General features: G+C 39.5%; 1 protein-coding gene across 4 annotated transcripts in view; it reads right to left on the bottom strand.

The window, feature by feature from the left end:
- bean1 (brain expressed, associated with NEDD4, 1) overlaps positions 1–25,223 on the bottom strand; it is a 52,728-nt gene that overhangs the window by 2,028 nt on the left and 25,477 nt on the right. For 3 of the 4 annotated variants that reach the window (XM_039784811.1, XM_039784813.1, XM_039784810.1), the window contains exons 3-4: positions 9,882–10,088; positions 9,199–9,340 (exon numbers count right to left, since the gene is read on the bottom strand). In XM_039784811.1, coding sequence (XP_039640745.1) covers positions 9,199–9,340; positions 9,882–10,088 — 349 coding nt within the window. The remainder of the gene's footprint in view (positions 1–9,198; positions 9,341–9,881; positions 10,089–25,223) is intronic. The other variant, XM_039784812.1, reaches the window with a different exon arrangement.

The following is a 25,223-nucleotide window of genomic DNA, read 5'->3' as shown; positions in this document are numbered from 1 at the left end:
GAAGATGGAGAACCAAAGGACTGTCTGATGGCTAGGTAACTGACTATGGACAAGTATCCATTCAACTCCACTTTAAAAATCCGAACTATTCATTTAATGTGAATTGTTTGGTAAAATGGATGTTAAAATGCTACATGTTTCACCATCAACATGTGTATAATCAAGCAAGAGTCGATAAAGGCTGCAGCCTCCTTCTTGCTGTTTTGACAAAGTGCCAAAACGCAACATCTTCCCCCAACCAGAGAGGGAGCAGAGAAAGAATGGAACATATAAAATAGAATAAAAGTAAATAGCAAATAGAAAATAGAATTATAAATCTGTGTGTGTGTGTGTGTGTGTGTGTGTGTGTGTGTGTGTGTGTGTGTGTGTGTGTGTGTGTGTGTGTGTGTGTGTGTGTGTGTGCGTGCGTGCAGCAAATGGTAGATGATGATGGGGGCATAGGAAGCAGTAGATCAGGATAATTCAATCAGCACAGTGGTTAACTCTATCAGTCTGGTACCATGGTGCTGCAAGCGTGTGTGTGTTTTACTTTGCCCTCTTTCTTTCTTTTATCTGTCTTTCTTTCTTTTTGCACTTTCTCTGTCTGCTTCACCACAGAGTGTGTGCGCCCACTTGCCGTTTTAAAGCAGCGTTCAGAGACTTTGAGTGTCTGTGGTTTCCTGCTCAATGCTTGTGTTTGTGTGTAAGAGAGCTATTTTAGCCCCGATGGGAGGACGAGGCTCAGTCAGAAGACTGAATGTCCACTGTTTGTCCTCTCTCTCTCTCTCTCTCTCTCTCTCTCTCTCTCTCTCTCTCTCTCTCTCTCTCTCTCTCTCTCTCTCTCTTACTGCAGTGGTGTCTTTGTGTAAGACACTTTATTTGTCTTTTTCTTAACACATATTCCCTTACACTGTCACACATCTCCACACATGCCTGCAAAGCAAAGGATTATGGTTAACTACAGTTTGTAAACATATTTATACTTTGCATATATATCTTTTTTTGCTTTGGGAAAACGGACGTTGACCATTCATGCCAATTAAAGGCATGTTGAGGTGAAAATTGGAGACAGGGGACAGCGTGTGCTTGGTGTTTCAGAGGTGTTGTAACACACTGGAAATCCCTGTGTCTTTTTTCTCTCAGGAGTTACAAGCTCCCTGTGGCCATCTGCTGTGTGTGTGTGTGTGTGTGTGTGTGTGTGTGTGTGTGTGTGTGTGTGTGTGTGTGTGTGTGTGTGTGTGTGTGTGTGTGTGTGTGTGTGTGTGTGTGTGTGTGTGTGTGTGTTTGTGCAGAAACCTCACACTAGATAATGAGTGTGGTGTTTTACACCTATGTGTGTTCTGCTAATGTGTGTGTTCGTTAGCTAGGTGTGGCTGAGTAAAAAAAATTATTTGTCTCCTCTGAGACAAGTGCTGGGAGTTACACAACCGCTTCTGTTTATTTTTCAGTCGGTGTTTTTGTCTGCTGCCTGTTTTCTATTTGAGATCCAGACCCAACGTGAAATGACACTTAACATAAATATTGTTAAAGAGTTAGTCAGTTAAGGATGTTATTGCTCAGTTGCAGTCTGATGCTGCTGTCCTATGCTGCTGTCCTAGGAAATCATTCTTTCAACAAGGTTAAGTTCTTATGTTTATCAAATGTATTGGGTTATTCAGGATTTCTCATACTTTAATCCATTTTCGTTCTCCCCCATTCTTTACCCTCTTCTTTTTCTTTCCTCCTGTCTTTGTCTCAGGCCCCACCCTTCTCTCTTGACTTAGGTTGATGAGCTGAATAAGTCACGATATTTTGTTACCCAATAATGAGGGAATAGATAAATAGATTCAAAACACTATTCTTGAATGTCTTCACAAAGGTTGGATTGCTGGATTTTGTTGTTGTTGATGAAGTGGTTATACTTCCCCCTACTACCCCAACATTATAAATAAAAATAAGAAAGTCTTTGAAGTTGTTTCATAAAGCTTGATTATAACTATTTTCTTTTGGGTTTCTCATGGTCCTATAAATTACCCACCAACTCTTTTAGTAAGACTTCACCAGAAAAATGCATCTGTCAGAAGCAAAGGTGGAAGTGATGTGACATTGGTACTGTGTAGTGCTGCAAACCCTCTTAAGGACACTGCTGTTTGCATCTCTTTTCCTCAGTCTTACTGTACATGTATATACTGTACAACTAATTTGCAACAGCAAATAAGCTTTGAAGGAAATATAATGCCTACGGTATTACATTTTCTATTAAAGCTTTAGTGCGTAACATTTTTTATATTAATGAATGTCCGTTACATTCAAGCCGTTGCCAAATGAGTTGCTACAAAGCTAATTAATACTATCAGCTCCACACAACTCTCTCTGGATTTCTCAGTATGGCTATGTTCAGAAGATTGTGTCGTCCGGTGACTTTTCCGTGCAAAAATTTGAGTGAAAAAACCTTTTCTGAAGAGTCCTTCATATTTTTTTAATCCTCCGTGTCCTCCTTGGCTACTAGAAACTGCATGGAGGAGGGGGAGGCTTGTATCATGTGGACGCGCTGACAGTTTTGTTGTCATTATTTAGAATTCCTCATGGGGGCGATAGAAATTACGCACTATAGCTTTAACATAAAGAGTGAATATTCGTATCTGGCAAGTCTTGAAAATGTTGAACATATCCAAACATGCAGTACAATATCCGCTCGTTGTGACTAAAGCATCATTACCTTTTTTATGGTTATGTTTAGATACTCACAGCACTTAGTTAAGGTAAGGAAAAGATTGTGGCCTGGTTTAAAACAGAAAAAGTCTGCTGTGACTTGAGACACAACAGGTTTCTTGACATTTAACCGAAACCACAGTCTTTTGTTGCCTATACGTAGTCAAACCACAGTATGTTTTTCTCCCATCCCGGAATGCCATGTGGACTAGCCAGACCCTCCTCCGCAGTGCTGTAGAAGAAGGTCTGGCAAAGCGAGACTAGCCTATACCTAACCACAGACTGGAGTTTTGGGTGTGAACCCTGGACTGTCAAAAGTCCTGTATGCTAAACCATCCACCCTGACCACCTCTCTGCAACTTCCTTAAAAAAAAAAAAAATCTGAAAATAATCCAGGCAGCGATTACATTTGTCACCACAATGTAATTTGGAAAACAATTCACTACGATATAATCGTATAGGAGACAGGCTTGCTTTTCCTACCAACAGCCAGTGGTGGTTTCTTTTAACATTGACCACAACCTTTCCTCAACCAAGTACTTTATGTGGCTTAACCTAACAGATATTTGTCACGATAGAGAAGAAATTATAAATCAAATACACACAGGTCATAAGAAAGGGAGGACCTCTGGCTTGTTTTCATGCATTGGTTGTGACGCTCTACAGAGCTGGACACCAGACAACTCTATCTACAGCACAGAGCATATGGTCTCTCTCTGTGTGTGTGTGTGTGTGTGTGTGTGTGTGTGTGTGTGTGTGTGTGTGTGTGTGTGTGTGTGTGTGTGTGTGTGTGTGTGTGTGTGTGTGTGTGTGTGTGTGTGTGAAGCTGGCATGTCTCGGCTCGTTACCACTGTGAGGTACTTGCCTGTGGAGTTAGAGAAACATATAGATGCTGGATTCACAAGTGTGTGTGTGTGTATGTTTATTATGTGGATCATGCCAAAGCTCATCTGATTTCTCAACATAAAGCAGCTCACAAGATGAAGCCCACAGTTACAGACTTAACATTTCAAAGAATGTTGTACATGACATTTAACAGATTAGGTTTTGTTAGATCACATTAGGTCACGTGTCTCCTGTCACTGTGATCATGTGTTGCCTCCTCTGCATCTCTTGACATTACATGTCCGTGCTAAGATTACTGTCATCCTACAAGATGACGGGACAACATGGAACATTTGTTCATTTGTTCCTGAGATTCGATCATTGAGCTTCCATCGCTGCTCTCACCTCTCTCTCTGTCTTACACTTTCACTCTGTTACTTGCAAAGTCCTCATCCTTTCTGCCTGATATCATTTCTGCTCAGCTTTCACTGTTCCCTGACTCAGTGTTCAAATTGCTGTGAGACATCCTGACCTGGAAACACTCTTCCTGCCTTTGTCAGTGACACTGACTGTTGCAACACGCAACAAGCTAATTATTCTTGACACCTCTGCTGCCAGTAATAAAGAATGCATTTAACAGCTTTGGTTGACTCTTCTTGCTTTCATCAGCAAAAGAGCTCTGATAAACCCACCAAATAAGCACCAAATGGCAGACAGACAACGTTAAAAACTAGCTGGTGAACATAAAGGTGAATTTAGCAGCTAAAGAGTGAGACATTAACCTCAGGAGTTGGTAGAGACAGAAAATGCTAAAACAAGAGTAAATATGGGACTTTGTTCATCAAGTGCCCAGAAACACAACACCAAATGAATGTTAATATTGCTCTGTCTCCTGTTCACGATAAGGCCATAACATGTCAACCAGAATTTAGCAGTGAAAACCCACCAGCTGTAAACACACATCTTTCTAAACTTTGTGCAGCAGTTTACCTTTACTTGCTCTCCGATATTAGAATGGAACACAATGTGTGTGTCTGTATGTGTGCCAAAGCTTGCCAAGCTTCTGCCTGAGAGGAAGCAGAAGCTTTCAGTCTCCACAGGTGAGGTGCTGATCCGTTAGTGTGACTTTTTTCTGGGAGACAGAGAGAGTGTGTGTGTGTGTGTGGGGAGTCGGAAGCTAACGTTCACATTCTCAGTAGGTGAGCTGTTGATCTGAGTTCTCTGAGTTTCCCTCAACCATCTGTGGCACACACACACACACACACACACACACACACACACACACACACACACACACACACACACACACATTTTGCTTATAATGCTGACAAGTCATTGTTTAGTACCCTGTCAACAAGCAGGTAGTTGCAGTCATGTGACGATCCTGCTGTGTGTGTGTGTGTGTGTGTGTGTGTGTGTGTGTGTGTGTGTGTGTGTGTGTGTGTGTGTGTGTGTGTGTGTGTGTGTGTGTATTGGCAGCTGTCCCATCGTCCGGGCCAGAAAGTCCGGCTCTCACACAGGCTGTCCAGAACGCTGTGGTTTCTTGCCAGAGCACTGACGTAGCTAGCTAGCTCCCCTTTCCCTTTCCCTTTCTCTCTCCTTTCTTTTCCTTTTCCTTTCATGATGCTTTGTTTACTGTTACTCTCATGTTCCTGCTGCCTAAGTTGAAGTGAGGACAAACACTGTGTTACAGTTTCTGTCCCGTACTGCTAATTAGCAGGTTCAGGATTTTTCATAAATATTATTATCAATGGATTCATCAAACGTCTTGTGGGAGCTGTAATAATGCATGAGAACATTTTCTTGGCCCACATTAAGATCCTGCAACACCAAGCCTCATTTAAACACCACAACAAACATAAAGCCTGCTGCTGACCAGGTGTAACCCCCCCCCCATCCCCATCCCCTTCCCCAGATGATGTATCTTTCATGATAATGCACTTTATCTGTGTTACAAGATAGCAACAAAAACATGACAGGTGCTTTCAGTTCATTCCCCAGAGTACAACCAGCACAGACCTTCAGCCTCAGAATCAACATGATGAATGTGCCACGTAGGGTTGGGCGATATGCAATAATTTCCACCTGGCCGGCAACAACCGGCTACTGCTGATATATTCATGCACATGTATGCACGGCGACGGCGAGCCCATATTTTCAGATCCACATGGAACATTTACAACACTGTGTTGAATCCATTGAGGACTTAAAGAATATGTTCTGTATGTACCTATGATAACATGGCTTGAGAGTGAAGAATAAAAAAATATTGTAATAATTGATGTAAAAAATATCCGTTCCAGGCTTGTTCAGTTTCTACATAGACACAGTTGACAGGTAACTGGCAGTTGGAGTGCTTGTATGGAGGCTTGGATTATAACAACTTTTGGCATTAATAATCAGTAAGAAAACTATCTTACTAACTAACCAACTGAACAACTGCAGTAAGAAATGTCTGGTTCTGTGATTAAGGAATCAGTAATAAACGCCATATTTCCATCACATTTTCTACTAATCTTCAATTTTAGGTTTGACTGGCTCTTGTTGCACCCTCTTCTTCTGCCGTGCTTTAATGGCGACCGATTGGGGAATTAGCACCACCAACTGTTCATCTCTATGACAGTAGTTGATGAAAACACACACAAATTAGCATTTTCTTTTACCGATTTTTAGGAAATTCATTCAAAATGTTTACTACATTTGGATGGAAACCTGAGTTTAGGCAAACATTCAGTCAGAAACAACATTCAAGCTTAAAATTCTGAGAATGCACCACTAACATAGCCTGGGAACCGGTGATCTACAAGCTCATGTTTCATTTGTTCTGGCAGATACATCAGGCTACCGCTAACCGTGAGTTAACTCTAAAGATCACACTTTGTAGATACCTGATGAAACAATCAACTGTAATTGATTCACTTTCAGATTGTGGCTCAATGTCAGAGGAATTCATCAATTAATGCACAATGTTTTGTTACCTATTGTGCTGATGAAGCACTAAATGTGCACGTTTGATAGCTTCTTCTCCATAGCAGTAATAACTAAGGCTATCATGCTAAATGCTATGGGAGTATCATGGCATTTAGAGTCATCTGCTATACCTTGATGGAAAAACATGGTTTCTCATAAACAAAGTTGAAATAATCAAAGCTGTGCGCTATAATATAAACCTACTGTTTAGTTAAATTAACAAGCAGAATCCTGTGTTTCTATGATGAAGAAAATTGAGGATATCAGTATTAGAAAACTTTTCCTCAATTAGGAATTTACTTTATTTTATTCACATTGATGCTAAAAAGTTGGTTAAGTTTGACATGTTGCAGCTGGTGACCGGGACATTGGAAAGTCAGATACAATTGTCTGAGTTGGTAATGAACTCTCTTTTTTAATGAATGAAATAGAAAAGATAAGATGCTATCCAACCTCAGATCGATTAATTTGGGTTAAGTGAGTGAATGTTTCTAAGGCAGAGCAAGGAGAAGATGAAACACAGACACACACACACACACACACACACACACACACACACCGCAGGGGAGGGATGTATGTGAATTATTAAAGTTGCCAATTAGACCAGCTGACATTTAGATCAAAAACACCATGACATTGGCCTTTAGCGAGCTCTTTCTTTCTCTCATTCTCTCTCTCACACACAAACACAGACACACACACACACACACACACACATACACACACACACACACACACACACACACATCCGCGCACAAACGCTCATTTCTGCAGCCTCACAAAGGGCACCAAAGGTAGCAGTGCTCCCTAATAAATGAATTACCACCGAGGATGGGTCAAGCCAAGTGGACAGAGAACAGTGGGGGACACGGGCTGACTGGTCAGTTACGTTTTAGATTTGACATTTGACATAGGCTAATTGGCAAAAGGAGGAGTGGTCTACTCACTTGTTTAAACACACTGTAGCTAGCAGTGGTTGAGAACAGCCCAGGCTTCATATGTTCTTTTGATTTTAATTCCTTTTCTGAATATTGAAGTAAATGAAGTAAAAAAAAAATGTATATACGTGCAAGGAAACGACAAGTGGGACTGGATCTAGAACAGCTGCAGTGAAGAGATATAATCACATACAACAATGAGCAATTTCAAGAGACTATTTGAAATGAATATATTGAATGGATACGAAAAGGATTCGAGGTGATTGTATCGTGTACTGACTGTGTGGTTCCTGGGCTTATTTACTATGTCTAGTTTGGATGGGTTATTATTTGGTTTGATGTAGAAAGAAGGAATAGAAATGGATAGATAATATGTATGTAATGTGTATATGTATGTGTGCATGTGTGTCTATGTGTATATGTGCGTGTAGGTAGTTAGTAGATATACTGTACATGTATGTGTATACATATATAAATAAGTGAAGCATCAAATTGTTTAGAATTTAACTAAAGTATATAAATAGAAAAGGTTTTTTTTAAAACTTCTTCCTACTCCTTTTTGAACATTGGAATTCCTTATTTGAATCATTTACAATAATTTTGGAAGATTGTGCTGAAATGTTGTTGTTATTTATCTGTTATTTTTTTTATTTTATTTTTAACATGTTCAAAATAAACTAAACTGAAACTAGATGCCACTTTTTTACTCATGCTAAATATGAAGCTATGGCCAGCAGCCAGCAACTTAGCTTAGCCCAAAGACTCTCATTCCAACATATTCTCACTGCAAACTCGCTTGGTCAGGACCTCTTGGCGTCACTTTTTGACACTCTGTGTATGCATTTGGCTTCATTTTTTTTAAACATGCTTAGTCAAGACCTCTTAGTATCATTTGTATAACATGCAGGGTAAAACCACTTAGGGTTAGGAGTAGATTGTGAGTTTAAAAGATGTAGCCCACGTTTAAGTGACACACGGGACACAAACCCGATCTCCTGGGTGAAAGTCCTGTGCTGTGGCCAAGCACAGGGGCAATTCTAGAATCAGACCTTTAGGGGGGCTTAGCCCCTAATGAGAATGTGACACAGATACAGTGCCTTGCAAAAGTGTTAACCCCCCCTGCTAAATCATTAATTTCATTAGCCGATAATCTCTGAGCTAGCTACTGAACAACAACGTCAGCTAACGTTTTTTGACACTATGATGGAACTAAACCTGTCACTTTATGAGTCACAGTAATAATGACCAATTTGACACAATGTTCTAACATTTAGCAATTTTAATTGCTTACGTTTCATTCAGGTTCTAATCTGTACCATGAAATTACCAATTTCTTCTCTGGGGACTACCAACGTTAAACTTTACAACTTTACAACCGTATCCTGCTCTCCCTCTGACAGATTAGATAGAGACTCAGCCAAAGGCCAAACTCTTACACTAACTTGAAGCACTAAAATAGATTTTTTTTTTTTATAAAAAATAAAAATGTTTTTTGTTATTATAATTTTTAGGGGGGCTGAGATGAAATTTATTGTTGAGCCCCCCTAAAAAGGATCTAAAATCGCCAATGGTCAAGCAGTCGTTCTACCTGGTATGTCCCATACAGACACTTAAGAGGGCCCTGTGCTTCGGTATCTGACACTGAGGGCCACTGACCAAGCGTTCGGTATGTGACAAGTTAGTAGTAAGAACGGCTTGCTCACACTCTACAAGAAAGCGAACAGATGTCAAACTTTTTCCTTTAAAAACAGGATTTTGTGTCTGAATACATGAATACAACCATTATTCTACTTACCGTGGCGGTGAGTCGGGGTACAGGTTGTTGACCTGTGACAGAGTCTCTCTGTATGAATCAAAGTCTAAACCAGGAGGAAAGTCTTCTAAGCAGGTAGATCTCAGTTCTCCTACTGAACCTCCATAGGAAAAACCATCCAGACCTGCAGAGACAGAGACATTAGGCTGAAGCCACATTTAAATGGCGAATTAATCATTTGGTGACATCCAGTAGCAGTGCAATAACTGATATGATGGATGCAATTTTTGTAAACTTTTGCACATCTTTCATGTATGTAAATTCAAGACAATTCAACGGACAATAAATGGATTAGGTCATTCGTTTTTTTTCTTGCAGCATCTATAGTTTAATATTCGCTTACTGTCTAAAAATATATAATAATTGAAAACCTACGTAAGATTTTGGAAGCAAATTAGGTGGATGAAGATGTGTAGGTGTGTAGGGAATGAGCAAAAAAAAATTGTAGGGGTATTATATCAGTTATTTGAAGCCCCCACATAAGAAAGATCCTAAATAAATGGGCCTGAAATGTCTTAACCTAACAGATTCTTTCTGCAAATGAATTTTTCTGATGACTTCAATTTGTGGTTCATTTATGGACTTCATTAAGTGTGTTACTATATCACCTGACCTATGCTCCATCGCGGTCAGTTAGTCAGAAAGTCAAAAACTTGCAGACTGACCGTAGCTTGCTCGGAGGTGTGGGTTTCTGAGTCGACTGTCTTTGCGCAGGCTGCCGACGATGATGGTGATGCAGGAGAGGAAGAGGACCAGACCTATAACGATCCCCGCCACCACCAGCGGAGACACCAGGAGAGACGCCTCCCCTCCCGACTCCCTCTCACTCCGGCAGTCTGGGTACTCCCCATGGCTCTGGTTGGAGCTCACTGCTGGGAGAGAGATGGAGGAGGTCAGGGTTAGACGAGGTTAGTTAGTAGGTTAGGATTGAGTGTGTGTTTGTTTGTTTCTGTGTGTGTGAACATGTGATGTTCATAAGTCAAAGGTCTAAGGGCATTTTCACATATGTTTTTAAATTTACTTTTTTAAGGTATTTGCATAAAACGGATCCCCATGTGTTTAACATCAAAATGTTCAGAACAAATTCAGCCAAATCTGTCCCAGAGCAATGTGTAAAGAGATAATTTGGTGCTAAAGCTTAAATGTTGATGTTCGTTTTTTGAAATTCCTCGAATCTCTTTTGAAAACAAACCTTGACTTATTACGTGTTGTGCAAATTGTTTTGGTGCTTGAAAGGAGTTTAGCAAAGTCTTTAAGTTCATAAAGTAGTTCTGTAAAACATTGTTTGGGCGCTCTGGTGCGTCTTTTGTCCTCAGAGGGTTAAACTCTGTTTCAGTCCTCCACCAAATCCTGATGGAAATATCTTTTACTTGAGCTGCTGTAATGCTGGATACACTTAGCGTTAAGTTAACTATACAACTTGATAGTTGATGAATTAAAGCAAATTTTTGAACAGCTTCCTCTGTGTAACTTGGTTCACCTTAATGTCTGCTTTAACCGAAGCCCAACTGAAGACTGACAATAAACATGATACATCACTTCACTGTCTTGCATCGCATCACGCCACCAATCTCAATCATAAATTCCATAACAGGCCAGGTGCACCATGTTATGTAGTTCCCCATCCAAAATAAGGAAGATTATATATACATGTAGTTACCATTAATTAAATGATGGAACCAGGGGTGTTAAACTTACGGTCCATGGCCCAAAACCGGCAAGGGTCCAATCAGGCCCACTGGATGACGTGTGAAAAAGTTGCAAAGAAGTATTTAATTCCAATTCCAAATTCACCACTTTAATCTCAGAGAATATTCAAGTTATTTTTCTGTAAATTTACGACTTTAATCTTAGAAATTCTGAGTTTTTACGCAAACTATTACCCCTCTCTCCCAGGTCTGTAACATTATATTTTTTTAATAGTCGTAGCAGAAGCAACTTGTGTTTGCCAACATCAAGCTGACAAGAAACTCTGTGGCAGATAAAGTTTCTGATCTTTCTAGAGTGGTTTACTGGTCTGGCCCACTTGAGATCAAAATTAGGGGTATGTGGCCCATGAACTAAAATCAGTTTGACACCCCTGCAATAAACATAAAAAAAATAAGAAAAATACAAAATAAATCTTAAGTAGTGTAGTTAATTTACACACGTTAATCAACACAAATATATTTTGCAAAAATTAATCAATTAATGCCCTGACATTTATGGAGGACATAAAGTGACTTATCCATAGATAAATCAATACAAATCAAACATATTAATAAACAAATGAACCATCCATCTGTCTGTCTGTCTGGCCTTATGACAGTAGTGCAGCAGGGGGTCGCGTTACATAACTGCTGTCTTGCCCTGCACAATCCGTACCCCCTACGTCTTCTCTCTGCTTCTTCTCTTTGCACGTCTTCCTTGCTCTCTTTCCCTAAGGACTTATTCCATTTCAGTGTGTGACAGATAATTAGAGCTAGAGTCAACACACACACACACACACACACACACACACACACACACACACACACACACACACACACACACACACACACACACACACACACACACACACACACACAGTCTTCATCATCAGCATTAGATTAGAGAACGATCCTGTTCCTCTCCATTTCTGTTTAATGTCTCATCTGTCTGTTTGCTCTCCCTGCCCACCCTCTCCCTGTGTGTCTGTCGACTTCTTTATCCGTCTCACTGCCAATCACTCAGGACCTGTCTGTCTTCATTCACATCACAGCTGAGTTGTTTTCTCATACGGTTCTTAATGCCCTCTACTTTATATAGGCCTATTGTTTATGACACAAACCTGATGTTTACTCATAACTATGAAGAGCACAAATCAGAAGGTGCATCATTAACGTGGCAAAGAGTTCAAATTAGTTGTCACACAGTCTTCCTCAGTCGTGTTTGTCCCTCCCTTCAGCCACATTCTCACTTCTCCAGCCGCCTCCATGTTCTCTATTCATCCGCCAGATGCCTCTCATTCACCTGCTCACCTGTTTCCACTTTCCCTTCATCCCCCACTGCAGTATAACCCGCCCGTTTTCACTCTTCCTGCCAAATTGTCAATTATGCTTCTTCTTTTTTGGTGCCTTGCCTCGTGTGCGTTTGTCTGCATTTGCTTTTGTTGCCATGATTTACTTGCCGTGTCAATTGCAGTTAGATCATCACTTGCTCTAGAGGGCATGGAGCAAAAGACATACATACATTTAATTTGGAGAACTTATTTTGGTTTCTAACATTCACACTGCGGGCTTCACGGATGCCTGCAGTGTGAACAGAGTTGTACACTTATATCCTCAAAGTGCAGAGAAGCTACATCATTCCATCATTTATTGCATGTACTGTATGTATCATGTTGTTTTCCTGAAATGTGCAATGCATCCACTGCATTCAAGTATTGTCTCAATGAATTTGCAGTCACAACTAAAATTAAGAATTTGTTTTTTACTATGAACAGACAGGGTTGCTGCATTACAGCAAAACAGGAAATATATGGAGGTACAATATGCAAAATCTGCCTTTGTTTTTCATTAATGTACTTTATGTAACACAGTTGAACTAATTAATGTATGTTTTTATCTGTCTTGATAACTAAAACACTATAGATCCAGTTTGGCCATAATTTTCTTGGAGAATGCAAGTATCTTTATTGTCATTGAATAAAACAACAAGACAGTAAAGCATCTACCTGAGTCGCATAGTAAACATAATAAGAGATGAATTGATAGATGATTAGTTGCTAAGAATAAATATTAAAAAGATAGCTAATCAGCGCATTTAAAAAGATGGTTAGCATTTACACAATGAAATGGAATGCTAAAACACACACGGGTTTCAAGAAATTGTGTCTCTAAATTCCAGCATGTTTTTAAATACACCAACGCAACTACAGGGGGTGCGGCAACAGTGCGACAAAACCTGTCATTTTTGCCACTGACTGACCCAAAGGGAGACTGTGTCCTTTAAGTTGGAAGACATGTTTTTTTGCTGTCTCTCTTTTTGTCTATCACTGCTCTGAATATAAAGCAGGAAACAATCAAATCATACCCAATATCATTTTCATTTCAGTCTTTTAGTGCTTCTCTATTGCTCATTCCTCGTCTCTTTCCCCCCGTGAACGTCTGCGTCTGTAATTCTGTTGTTTACAGTAATTTGGTTTCAGATAGATTCCAGAGAAGAGGAAAATGTTCTCTCACCCCAAATGATTCCCAGCAGACCTCTCTCCTCTCTCAGTAACGTCTCCTCTCTCACACACTTCTTTGTCTCCTCTTTCTCGCTCTCCTAACATGATTTGTCTTAATTTTGCTTCTCATGTCTTCCTCATAAACTCCACACATTTGTTTCCTGTCCTCTCCAGAGAGAACTCAGAAGGAAATCTATAATTATATAGATTCAAATTCACATAAACCTCGCTCCCGTTGTAACACACACACACACACACGCAACAGACAAACTCATAATAATCTTGGTAGCTCCTCTAGGGATGGCAATGTCAGTCAGTCCACCAATTTGGTCCAGACTGAAATATCTTAACAACTATCAGATGGATCCCGAAATGTTGTACAGTCATTCATGTTCCCCAGAGGATGAATTCTATTGACTTTGAGGGACCACTGACATTTCTTCTAGCGCCACCGTGAGGCTCACATTTGTCGTTTTTAAATTAAGTATTTTGGAAACTGCAAACGGCTATAAGGAAATATCAGCCAGTCACAATGCAAGCATGATTTAACCTTACTGCTACTTTCTACTTTCTTACTGCCACGGCTACTCACTTCTTGTTAGTGTGGCTGTATGAACTCACTGTCCTGTAAGGCCGCCGGACAAAACTGGCCAGCAAATATCTTTTGTTCCCTCCACTTCAGTGTGATTTAAGACAGAGGAGGAGAGATACAGAGAGTGGAGTGATGGTAGAGAGAGGAGGTGGCCACACAATGATTTGGAGGATAGATAGAGAGAGGGAGAGAAATGGTGATAGTGTTATATTTCAAAACCCTGAGGGAACAGGACCCAGCTGCAGAGAGAAAGCAGAGAAAAAGGAGAGAAATTGTGTGTGTGTGTGTGTGTGTGTGTGTGTGTGTGTGTGTGTGTGTGTGTGTGTGTGTGTGTGTGTGTGTGTGTGTGTGTGTGTGTGTGTGTGTGTTTGCGCGCTTATACATGCAGCAGATGTCCGGCACACACATCTCACACACAAACACACACATACAGTAACGCCGTTAACATCTACACAGCAAACAGCTGAGTTGGTAACATTAAAGGACACCTCCCTGTGTGAACCTGTCAGGTTACCATGGCGATGAATCCAATTAATTTGTTTGTTTATCGCAGACGCATTTTCTTCAAATAAATACTTTAGGTTGAAAGATTTGTCTCTTCATCCTATTCTCTCTTCTTTCTTTCTCTACGTCTCTCTCTCTTATGTTGACAGTTCATGGCTGCTCTCATTCCATACAAGAATCACACAAAAGTACTGTTTAATCCCATCGTAGCCCAGCCCTAAAGACAGCCCAGCTGGAGGCCTGTGTGTGTGTGTGTGTGTGTGTGTGTGTGTGTGTGTGTGTGTGTGTGTGTGTGTGTGTGTGTGTGTGTGTGTGTGTGTGTGTGTGTGTGTGTGTTGGTGACTGTGGGTAGTATGAGTCTCTGAGCGTATCAACCCTACATGCCTCATGAAATAAATCAGTGTAAAATAAACAGCGAGAAGCATGGTAACAAGAAACCTATACATTTTAAGACATCCAACATAAATCTTTTGTGGACTATAGTGTAGCATGTCGTCAACGTAGTAATTATATAACAAAGGTAAACAAGGTGATTGACAGAACGGCACCTAGAGTATATAGCTGGAGGGGCGATGGAAATCATTGACATGCAGTACGGCCTGCGGCATTACACTCATGATCCTCAATGGATTTTTTGGTTTATTGCTTGCCACCATTTGCTGAGATGCCTGATTGTTACCCAAAAACACACACTGAGAAGATAATGGAAATGAACTATTTCTAAAATGAAGTTGTGAATTTACTTCAACAAAGACATTTTTTGAAGCCACTATTTAGCAGCTAATCGTGATACTGCATCCCAAGGCCTTTCTGCATTGGCTTCTACTTGTTAGTGATTCAGTGTCTTTGCTCAAAAGCATTTCAACTTAGGGCTTGTGCTGGCAGGTCTTCTGTATGAGAAACACACAATGACCTCCACACCATTTGGCTACTGTTGTGTTTAGGGGAGTATATGGTATATGTTCATATATAATGAAACCGCAAGAGCGGTAACTCACTTTGACAGCTTGTCACTACTGCTTACGGTTGAGCACCCACCTCCTACACTGTATACTCAAGTGTGCCACAAAAAGCCAGTTCATAATCCCGATGTTGACACCAGCCCTGAGCTGAGCCTCTGGGGCTTGTTTACTACCTTTAAATGTACATGAGGTTAAAGTTGTTTTCACTTTTTTTGCGTTTGTATTTTCACAGTAAGAAGTTGTTTTTTTACTGGCTGTGAGCAGAACTACAGCTGCATTTTGACTTCATCCCCGAGATAATGAAAGCGGACTCACAGTATGCCATGAGGTGACTGCAACCGCCAATGTCATGACGTTACTGGAGATCCAACCTCCTGAACCTTCTTTGTTAAGCATTATATTGTAAATTCAAGTCCTTTGAGAAATCAATGAAAAATAATCAATTATTAGTCTAGGCAAGGCAGCTTTATTTATATAGCACATTTCAGCAACAGGGCAATTCAAAGTGCTTTACATAAAACATGAAAGAGCAGTTAGAAAACAATTAAAAACAATTTAAAAGACAAGAATAAATTTTACAGTGCAGTATAAGAATTTAAAGAACTGAGAGATAAAATATGCGAATAAAGAGCAGTTAAAACAGTTAAACATATACAAATTTAAAGAAAGAGCAGTTAAAACAGTTAAACATATAAAAGCAGATAAAATAGGTTATTTAAAGAAAGGCAACATCAAAAAGAAAGTTCTTCAGCCTTGCTTTAAGAGAACTGAGAGTTGCAGCAGACCTGCAGTTTTCTGGGAGTTTGTTCCAGATATGTGGAGCATAAAAACTGATGCTAAAGTCTATATCAATTATTAGTCTCACGATTCAGCCTCTGGAGGCAATGGACAATATTTTGTGGGTTTCAGTGTAGCCAGTGGATATCCAGGCCAAGACTTCCTCTTCCGTGCGTCGGTCATTGTTTACAGTCCGAGTTGACACTTTTTGTAGGTGCTTTAGGTCCAGACAACCATTCATCCATCCAACCATCCATCCAACGCCATCTGCTTATCCAGGGTCAGGTGGTGGGAGCAGCAGCTCCAGCAGGGGAACCCAAACTTCCCTTTGCCGAGCCACATTAACCAGCTCTGACTGGGGGATACCGAGGCGGTCCCAGGCCAGGGTAGAGATGTAATCTGTCACGCATGACTGAGCTTCTCACACTACAGTATCTCTAAGAGAGACGCCAGCCACTCTCCTGAGGAAACCCATTTTGGCCACTTGTATCCGGGATCTCGTTCTTTCGGTCATGACCCAGTCTTCATGACCGCAGGTGAGAAAAGGAACGGAAATTAACCGGTAGATCGGCAGCTTTGTCCAGACCACATTTTGGCTAATCTCTATGAACAGATTTCTGCATATGAATGCAGATAAAAAAATAAATGGCAATGCCAGACTACCAGCTAGGCTAACCTTTAGTGACAGTGGTCTTGGTGGTTTTAATGAGCCCGGTTAGTTTAGCGCATTTGTAACAGTAGGTGAACCAAAAGAATCATTCATGACTCGGTTCACTAGCGGCAAAGTGAGACTACATTTCGGCCAATGTGTTCCACCTCTTTTGCTCTCCCCACGACTATTGACCTGTATGCAACCAAAGCCCGCTCAAACGTGATTGGTCAGTCCTTCTTGGATTACAAACAGAAACCAGATCGTTCAGTTACCAAAATCTTGTCACATTGCCTACAGATGAATACTGCATTTATAGGCAAGGATCTGTTTAAAAAGCACTGCACAGTCGTTTATAATACTATGACATTACAGTTACAAATTATAATACTTGAATGTGCCCCTGCACAAATGTGATTGGCCGGTGCAGTGCGTCACAGTAAATGTTTAGCAAGAATGAACTGTTTTACCAGCAGAGGTGTCAAGTAACGAAGTACAAATACTTCGTTACCTTACTTAAGTAGAAATTTTGGGTATCTATACTTTACTGGAGTAATTATTTTACAGCAGACTTTTTACTTCTACATTTTCTTACATTTTCACACAATTATCTGTACTTTCTACTCCTTATATTTTAAAAATTGCCTTGTTATTCCTATTTCAGTTAAGTTTTCATTCCAGCTTGTCATCGTTAAAAAAAACACACACAAAAAAAAAAAACTATCGAGATTAATCGCACCATCCGGATAGAGTGAATTTAATTGTGGTTGGAGAAGTATAAACATATACCATTCCGACACCCTATTGGTTTGTACGCGATCCATCGCACCTGCACATGACATAAATCACGTCACACCCCAGCAAGGAAATAGCAGACGTATGTAGCCTAGTACGAAGATGTCCATGGCAGAGACTCAAGAGAACTGGAAGACCAGCCAACCCTTCTACATCCCTGGCCGTACCTGGAAGAATTTTTCGAAATGGTTGGATGCAAAAACAACTCCTTTCGAATGCGCTGCAAGCTCTGCGCACACAAGTACCACAAGCTAATTGTTTCCAAAACTCGCCGATTTTGAAAAAGCATATTGATATTATTTTTTTCCCCCTTACTTTTATACTTTAAGTAGTTTTGAAACCAGTACTTTTACACTTTTAATTGAGTAAAAAGCTTGAGTTGATACTTCACCTTCTACAGTAGTCTTTTTAAACCCTAGTATCTATACTTCTACCTGAGTAATGAATGTGAATACTTTTGACAACTCTGTTTTACCAGACAGCAATGCGTTTTTGACAGAACCTCTGTGTCAGGACTCCTGCTGTGTCAACTCAAAGTAACTGAAGTAGACTGCAGTAGAAGCAAGCGAAGGACATTTCAGAAACATTTGTCCAACAAGAAATGCAATCGCATTGTCTCACTAAATGGCTCCTGGAGCTCGACACATAGATTAGAGTGGGAATATCTAACGGTTAGGTGGATTTCTCTTCAGCTTGAAGTCAATATAAGCGTATATAATATATATAGCGTAAAGAATGATTTTTTTGGGTCATCAGGAGTAAAGGGATGTAAATAAAGTGTAAATATAAATATGTAGTGTATCACGCTGAGGAATTAATCTTTATGGTATGTTTTGTCATTAAAAGTTGCATCTGGTAGTCGTCCTGCAATAATAAATCAAGAGAGACAGATGAACAGGGGAAGACAAAGCTATTTAAGATCAACATTGTGTGTGTGTGTGTTTGTGTGTGTGTTTGTATGTGTGTGTGTCCATGCAGATTGGAGAGTCACTAGCAGTCATTTATTTTTGGGTGTCATAAGCTATAAAGGTTAAGAGCCTGTGATATTGACTGCTGCTGCGTACGCTGCTACACTTTGTACATTAGCTGCATACATTATACAGAAGCATCAAGCAACCACTCAGATTCAATCCGACAGCTTGTCATTCTGAGTTACAACCACCTTCTCTTCAATATGAAACATACCATAGCACTGGCTGACTTGTACAACCACGGACATCGAGGCAGAAAGAGTTCTTCCGGGCAGGACGCTCAATAAGGGACGACAACAAACTCAACTTAAAGTGTAAATTGCAGGTTAAATTTTTCATGAAGTTAAGCAATGTGTTTATTAAACATAAAGATTAGAGCCGCCCACCATTGTTTTGTATGGCTTTTTATAACAAAATGCTGAATATAATATGAAAAGTTGGTACTTTTTACAGTGGTTTTAAGCCCCTCCCTTCCACTAGGCGGGGTGTGACATCATAAGAGGGACTCCAAGACTAGAGTTACCGTTAGCTAGTCTAACGGCTAGTAGGCTAGCAGTTATATTGGAGACCTAGCTAGCTAGCAAAAATGGTAAACTATTGTGGTTGTGCGGGATGTACGAGTACATCAGAAACAGGGCAGAGGGTCCACCAGGACAAACTCCTGATTCGTGCCTGGGTGAGGTTTGTGGCTACGAAGTGGTCTGATTTTACTGCTGCTTCTGTGACCCACTCTCTCCTCTGCCTGCTGTGCTGTGGCGCTTTGTGTGTGTGTGTCCGAGCGAGACTGTCCGAGCAACGAGCCAGCAGCCGGGGCAGGCGCTGCTGGTTGTCGCGTTACTTTATGGAGCTTCTCAACTCTCAAAAACTTTGAAGCAAATTGTCAATTTAGCAACGATTTTCGCAAGACTGCCTATATTCGAAATCTAAACAGTTAATTTCTCGCCTAAAACGTTGTCAGAAGTGAATTTAGCGATGAATAAGATGGCGAAAATGGATAAAATTGTCCTGTTGTTGGCCTGTCTATGTACCTGCTATGGGTTGCTACTCCCTCTTATGACGTCATCACCCAGTTACTGTAAAAAACATGCTACCTTTGAAGAAACCCCAATAAATGTTATTTTAACATCAAATTTTTAAATTTAAAATTTAAATATATACATATTAAGCACTTTATTTACATATTAATTGATTGTGGTGGTTAACCTGCACTTTACACTTTAAGCAACAGTGGCATCAACGTTGATTTTCAGTGAGGGATAAAAATGAAATAACAGGGTTTCCATGGGGTCTTAAAAAGTCTAACAAAAAGTCTAAAATTTCAAAATCAAAATGTTAAGCATTAAAAACTCTTAAATTCGCTGAAGTATTGTGTTCTAGGTCTTACATAATTTTAAACGGGTCTTAATTTTCCTACGTCCATGTAATGCTACCTCTAATGCTCATTGAAATGTTCCCACAGAGCTTTAGAATGTTCATTTTTTTTATTCTGTGGTGTTGTAGTTCTGTCGCTATAGTCCAAATATAATTCGCTGTATTAAGACTACAAATGAGACCAGCATGCAACTTACTGTATATTGCAGCCAATCTAGACACCAGTCCTATAATGCCAATGAAGAAATCGGGGAATTGTTTCAGACAATGTTTCCGGACTCTGACATCTTACTTTGTTTTTGATGTCGTGAGACAGCTCCTAAATTTCATTCATAATGGTCTTAAAAAGGTCTTAAATTTGACTTGGTGACACCTGTAGAAACTCTGAATAATGAGTCTTTAAGGACCATAACACTGTTTTCTAAATTTTAGTCTGTTTATCACCAATTATGTACAATTCTATCAATTTATGTTTTTAAATGCATCAATTTCTTTTAACTTCAGTATAGTATAAAAATCACTGTACATACTTGGGTCAAATTTGATAAGAAGAACAAATCAAAGTGTACCCTGGGTTTTATTTTTTGGCGAATTATGACCGCATGGTGATGAGCCATGATGGAAAATGAAAAACACATAGGCGCTTACATTTGTTGCAGAACATGCAGCACAGTGACAATGCTCCAACATAGAACAGGCAGGAGCATCTTGAAAAATTGTCATTAATCCACCCAACTATCAACTATCTGTCCATCCCCCTGTCCTCTATCAGTCTTCTTCCCTCTACCAGTTTTACATTTTTTTTTTTTTAACCCTTCATCCTTCCATCTCTGCATTCCTTTGTGCTGTGCTTCAGTAGTCACGGACCATTCAGAGCAACCCAACAAACCACTACAGACTTTCCTCTTTTGATAGTTGACAGCTGGACTGCAAGCCTCCCACATACACACACACACACACACACACGCACACACACACGCACACATGCATCCCTCCTGAGACTTCAGCTTCTTCTTCAGGGTCAGGACACTCTTCAGGCTCTGTTTGTACACCGGCCTAGTCATTAAGAATGATCTGCATAGTAGAAATGAAAACAGTATAAACTGTTATGTTGCTATTATGTGTAAAAAAAAAAATACAAACTAAATTAGAATGTTGACTGTAGCACTAAAAATATTGGCCTCATTGTACACCACATTTACATACCAATTCATGACAGCTTTGGTTTGTGTTTACATATTAGGCTGTTTTAATTTGATCTTTATAAGGATAAAATGTCTAAACCATACCTTCAAACTATAACTAATTGTCGTTACAATTGGGGACTGCCTCGTGGACCTATTGTCCATTAAGCAGTAAGATGTGCATACTATTTTGTAATTATTGCCAACATTAAGGACACCTTTGATATTTAGCTTTTTGTTTATTTATTACCTAACTGTAATGTACAGTAACATACTGTGGATCCTGATTTTACAGAAAGCACAAACTGTAACCTTCACCCACAATCATGCTATAAAAACAATAGAGATGTCAATGGGTGTGTTTTTTTACTGTATGCAAATGATGGTGCAAAAGAAATATTTATATAAAAAGATAAGAAGTATCTCATTTAATTTAGTTTAGTTTGTTAAAGAAAGTTGTTTAAAGTGGACCAAATCCAATTCTAAAACACTAATTAGCTAATGGAAAACATTTATCAGATTTGACACTGAAGGCTAATCAAGCCGGTTGCACATAACAATCCGTATCAATGCAGGCCAGGGATGCTCATTAGGATGCATTAACATCATTGCAAATGTCTGACCACACAGCTGGATTTCTAAGCCAATCAGCCAAAGTGATATTGAAAACATCTCCGCCACAGCATGCAGTCATGTCTCAAAATGTTACAATGTATTCATGCCTGAAAAAAAGGAAAACTGATGTGTTTTTTTTTTTTTTAAAGACAAGATGTCTTGCACCCAATATTTCAGTGTTTCATTTCTAGACTCTTTATTTTGTGGTTGACTCTGAGGGCCCTGAGCAATGTTACTGCAACAAAACTATTCAAATTTTACACTGAGGGACTTCTTAAAAGATATGTGGTGTCTTTGAAAATGTTTTTTTTTTTTTATAAAAGAGACATTCAACTATGCTATGGGCACACATTAGATTCTTACTGGTGCATCATTTTTATATTAACACCTCAGTAAGATTTAAAGATTTAATGTGATAATATGTTTAATTGTTTTGCTCTGAAACCAGGCTATGCAAAGGTGCCACAATACATTTAAAGGAGGTGAATCATTACCGTTCTTTACCATAACACTTTGTTTCACGTCATAGTCCTGATCAGCATCTTTTTATTTGTTTCTATCTTCTTGGCACCTGACAGTTGGTGTCCTCTCAACATCGATTTCTGTACATTTCGTTGTCCTAAGGACTGTCTACTCGCACCAAATATGAAATAATGATGATAGAGAGATTTCTTACTGCATGGTGTATGTCTGAAGTTTCTTGAGAGTGATTTTGTGTGAATATTTTTGATTTAAGGCCCAAGCTCAGTGGCTGGTTGGCCTGTAGGACTGGTTGGCTGGTTTGTTTTGTTTGTCATGAGGCCAAGAACTTTTGCATACCACACATTGTTTCTTTGCTAATCGCAATAAGCTGGACAGAAGGCCATGAATCAAAAAACTGCTGTGAGTAGGGGATTTATCTCTGCATTCAAGTATGGAAAGTTGGCAGTGAACGTCTTTACATGCGCCAAATGTTCTTCATTGTTTGGTAGACTTGAGATGATTTAATGTGTGCACTACTGCAGCATTGTATAAGGACACTGCTGGTTTTCTGAAAAAACAACCAAGCTGGATTTGCATCAGCCAACACAGGCACAAATGATCCTCTCAGCTGGTGTTTTTATTGTCCCATTACAATATCATACTTAGACATTACAACTAAAATAATAAGACGTAGTTTAGATTACTAATTGGTGGTTGTAAGAGATGATGTGAGCCTCCAGGAGGAGAGTTTTTTCATTTTGTCTTTTTTTTTTTTCAGTTTTTTTCTTAAGTTTTAAAAATAAATGGTGGGTCTTGTCTTGCTGACCCTTACTATTTTGTAAGTTGCTCTGAATAATACCATCTGCTAAATGTTTAAGTTGTCAATAATGATCAAATGATGGCTCAATAAGAACAAACAATTAAATCCATGAATGTTGTTCCGGTTATGAGTGTGTTGATGAGAATAAACTTCCCAATACGTGTTTTTTAAAGTGTGTGTGTTCAGCAGCAGCAGCCTCCAGTATCTGAACCCCTCAGGATGCCAGAGATATTCCACTGCCTGCAGAAACAATGTTGTCCCTCCTTTTCTGACACATGAGCTGCTCTAACACTAAAAATATCCCTTTCAGAAAGTCTCTTGTAAAACCATGACTGTTTCTATTGAATATGCAGGGATACGGAGGAAGGCACTACTGCACACTCATGATTTGAATGATGAATGATGAAGAGAAAATGTGAGTTTTCCTAAATACAACCATTTTGTACTAATTATAACATTAGCTAAAATATTTTTACACCAAAGCTTGGGTTTTAGAAGGTTTTCCAAGTTAGAGATGCAAGGCATCTATATTTGCAGCAGATGTAGTTGTGACAGATTCTATCTCCTCACTTGTGCTAGAAAAGCTACAACCTTCCTACAGCCTGGTCAAAGGACAACAGGGGGCTGAAAGAGGACATGACTTTGTCACACGCACATCCTCCCGTCTCTGTCTTCCTCTGTCTTTCACTGATGTCTTGCTGTTTCCCTTCCTTTACTCTCTCTGATCCTTCCTGTTGTTGTATTGAACCGATGCCAGGAGGGCTTTCATGTTTGGAGGAGTGAGGATATTGCCCATTAAACCTTCATGTCGCATTACCACTGGAGCAGGGAAACTAGAAGGAGAAAAAGACGAGGATCTAAACACACAGTAAAAACCCTCACACCAATGTTGATGGAAGTATTCTCCTCCGCTTTTAAGAGTAAGCCAGGCTGAAAATCACTGTTTAACCACACCCAACAGTAATGGCTCCTGGAGTACACCTGTACTCGTCATGAGAAGACCGGTTCTTTTACGTAACCCCGTTTGTGTCATTCCCCCGCCGCTAGCGCATCGAGTCATGAACGACTCTTTTGGCTCACCTACTGTTACAAATGCGCTAAAGCAACCGGGTTCGGTAAAACGAAAGTTATGTAAGTAACTACGGTTCTATGAATCCTGGATGACCGCCAGAGTTCTTGGTCACTCGGAATCTTGCGGACCCACGAGAAGATTCTGTAGGAATGAGCTCGGGTTGACACCGGAACTTAATACCTTGGCTAGGGTCACCCCGAGGTCACAGGTGACTTGATATGTTGATATAAATACTCGACCTGCGCAAGCACGATACAGAATATATTCAGTGTTAAACACTGCCTCTGGCGGTCAGTAAGGATGAAATAGAACCTACGGTGGCCGGAAGTGCAATGCAACATTACAAAGAATGAAACACTTTTACAAAGCTCGAGACAAATTTACATTTTGGAAAACAAATTTACATTTTGGAAAACAAATTTACATTTTGGAAAACAAAATAACATTTTAGAAAACAAATTTACATTTTGGAAAACAAAATAACATTTTAGAAAACAAATTTACATTTTGGAAAACAAAATAACATTTTAGAAAACAAATTTACATTTTGGAAAACAAAATAACATTTTAGAAAACAAATTTACATTTTGGAAAACAAAATAACATTTTCGAAAACAAATTTACGTTTTAGAAAACAAATTTACATTTTGGAAAACAAAATAACATTTTCGAAAACAAATTTACATTTTAGAAAACAAATTTACATTTTGGAAAACAAAATAACATTTTCGAAAACAAATTTACGTTTTAGAAAACAAATTTACATTTTGGAAAACAAAATAACATTTTAGAAAACAAATTTACATTTTCGAAAACAAATTTACATTTTAGAAAACAAATTAACAAGATGCAAAACACTTTTACCAGTCCCGAAACAAATTTACAAATGACAGATTCTTCACGGAAAGGGAAATGTACCACATACCGGAAGTGATGAGGTGTGTTGGTGAGCGCAGTCAATTTGTGTTGTTGTGTGAGTATTATTGGCGTGAATGAAGTTTATGGTGACTTTACGTGTGGTCGGTGTTTGGAGTTTTTATATGA

The sequence above is a fragment of the Perca fluviatilis genome, chromosome 19, assembly GCF_010015445.1.
Source record: "Perca fluviatilis chromosome 19, GENO_Pfluv_1.0, whole genome shotgun sequence".
NCBI lineage: Eukaryota > Metazoa > Chordata > Actinopteri > Perciformes > Percidae > Perca > Perca fluviatilis.
This window is presented reverse-complemented; position numbering and strand designations above follow the sequence as displayed.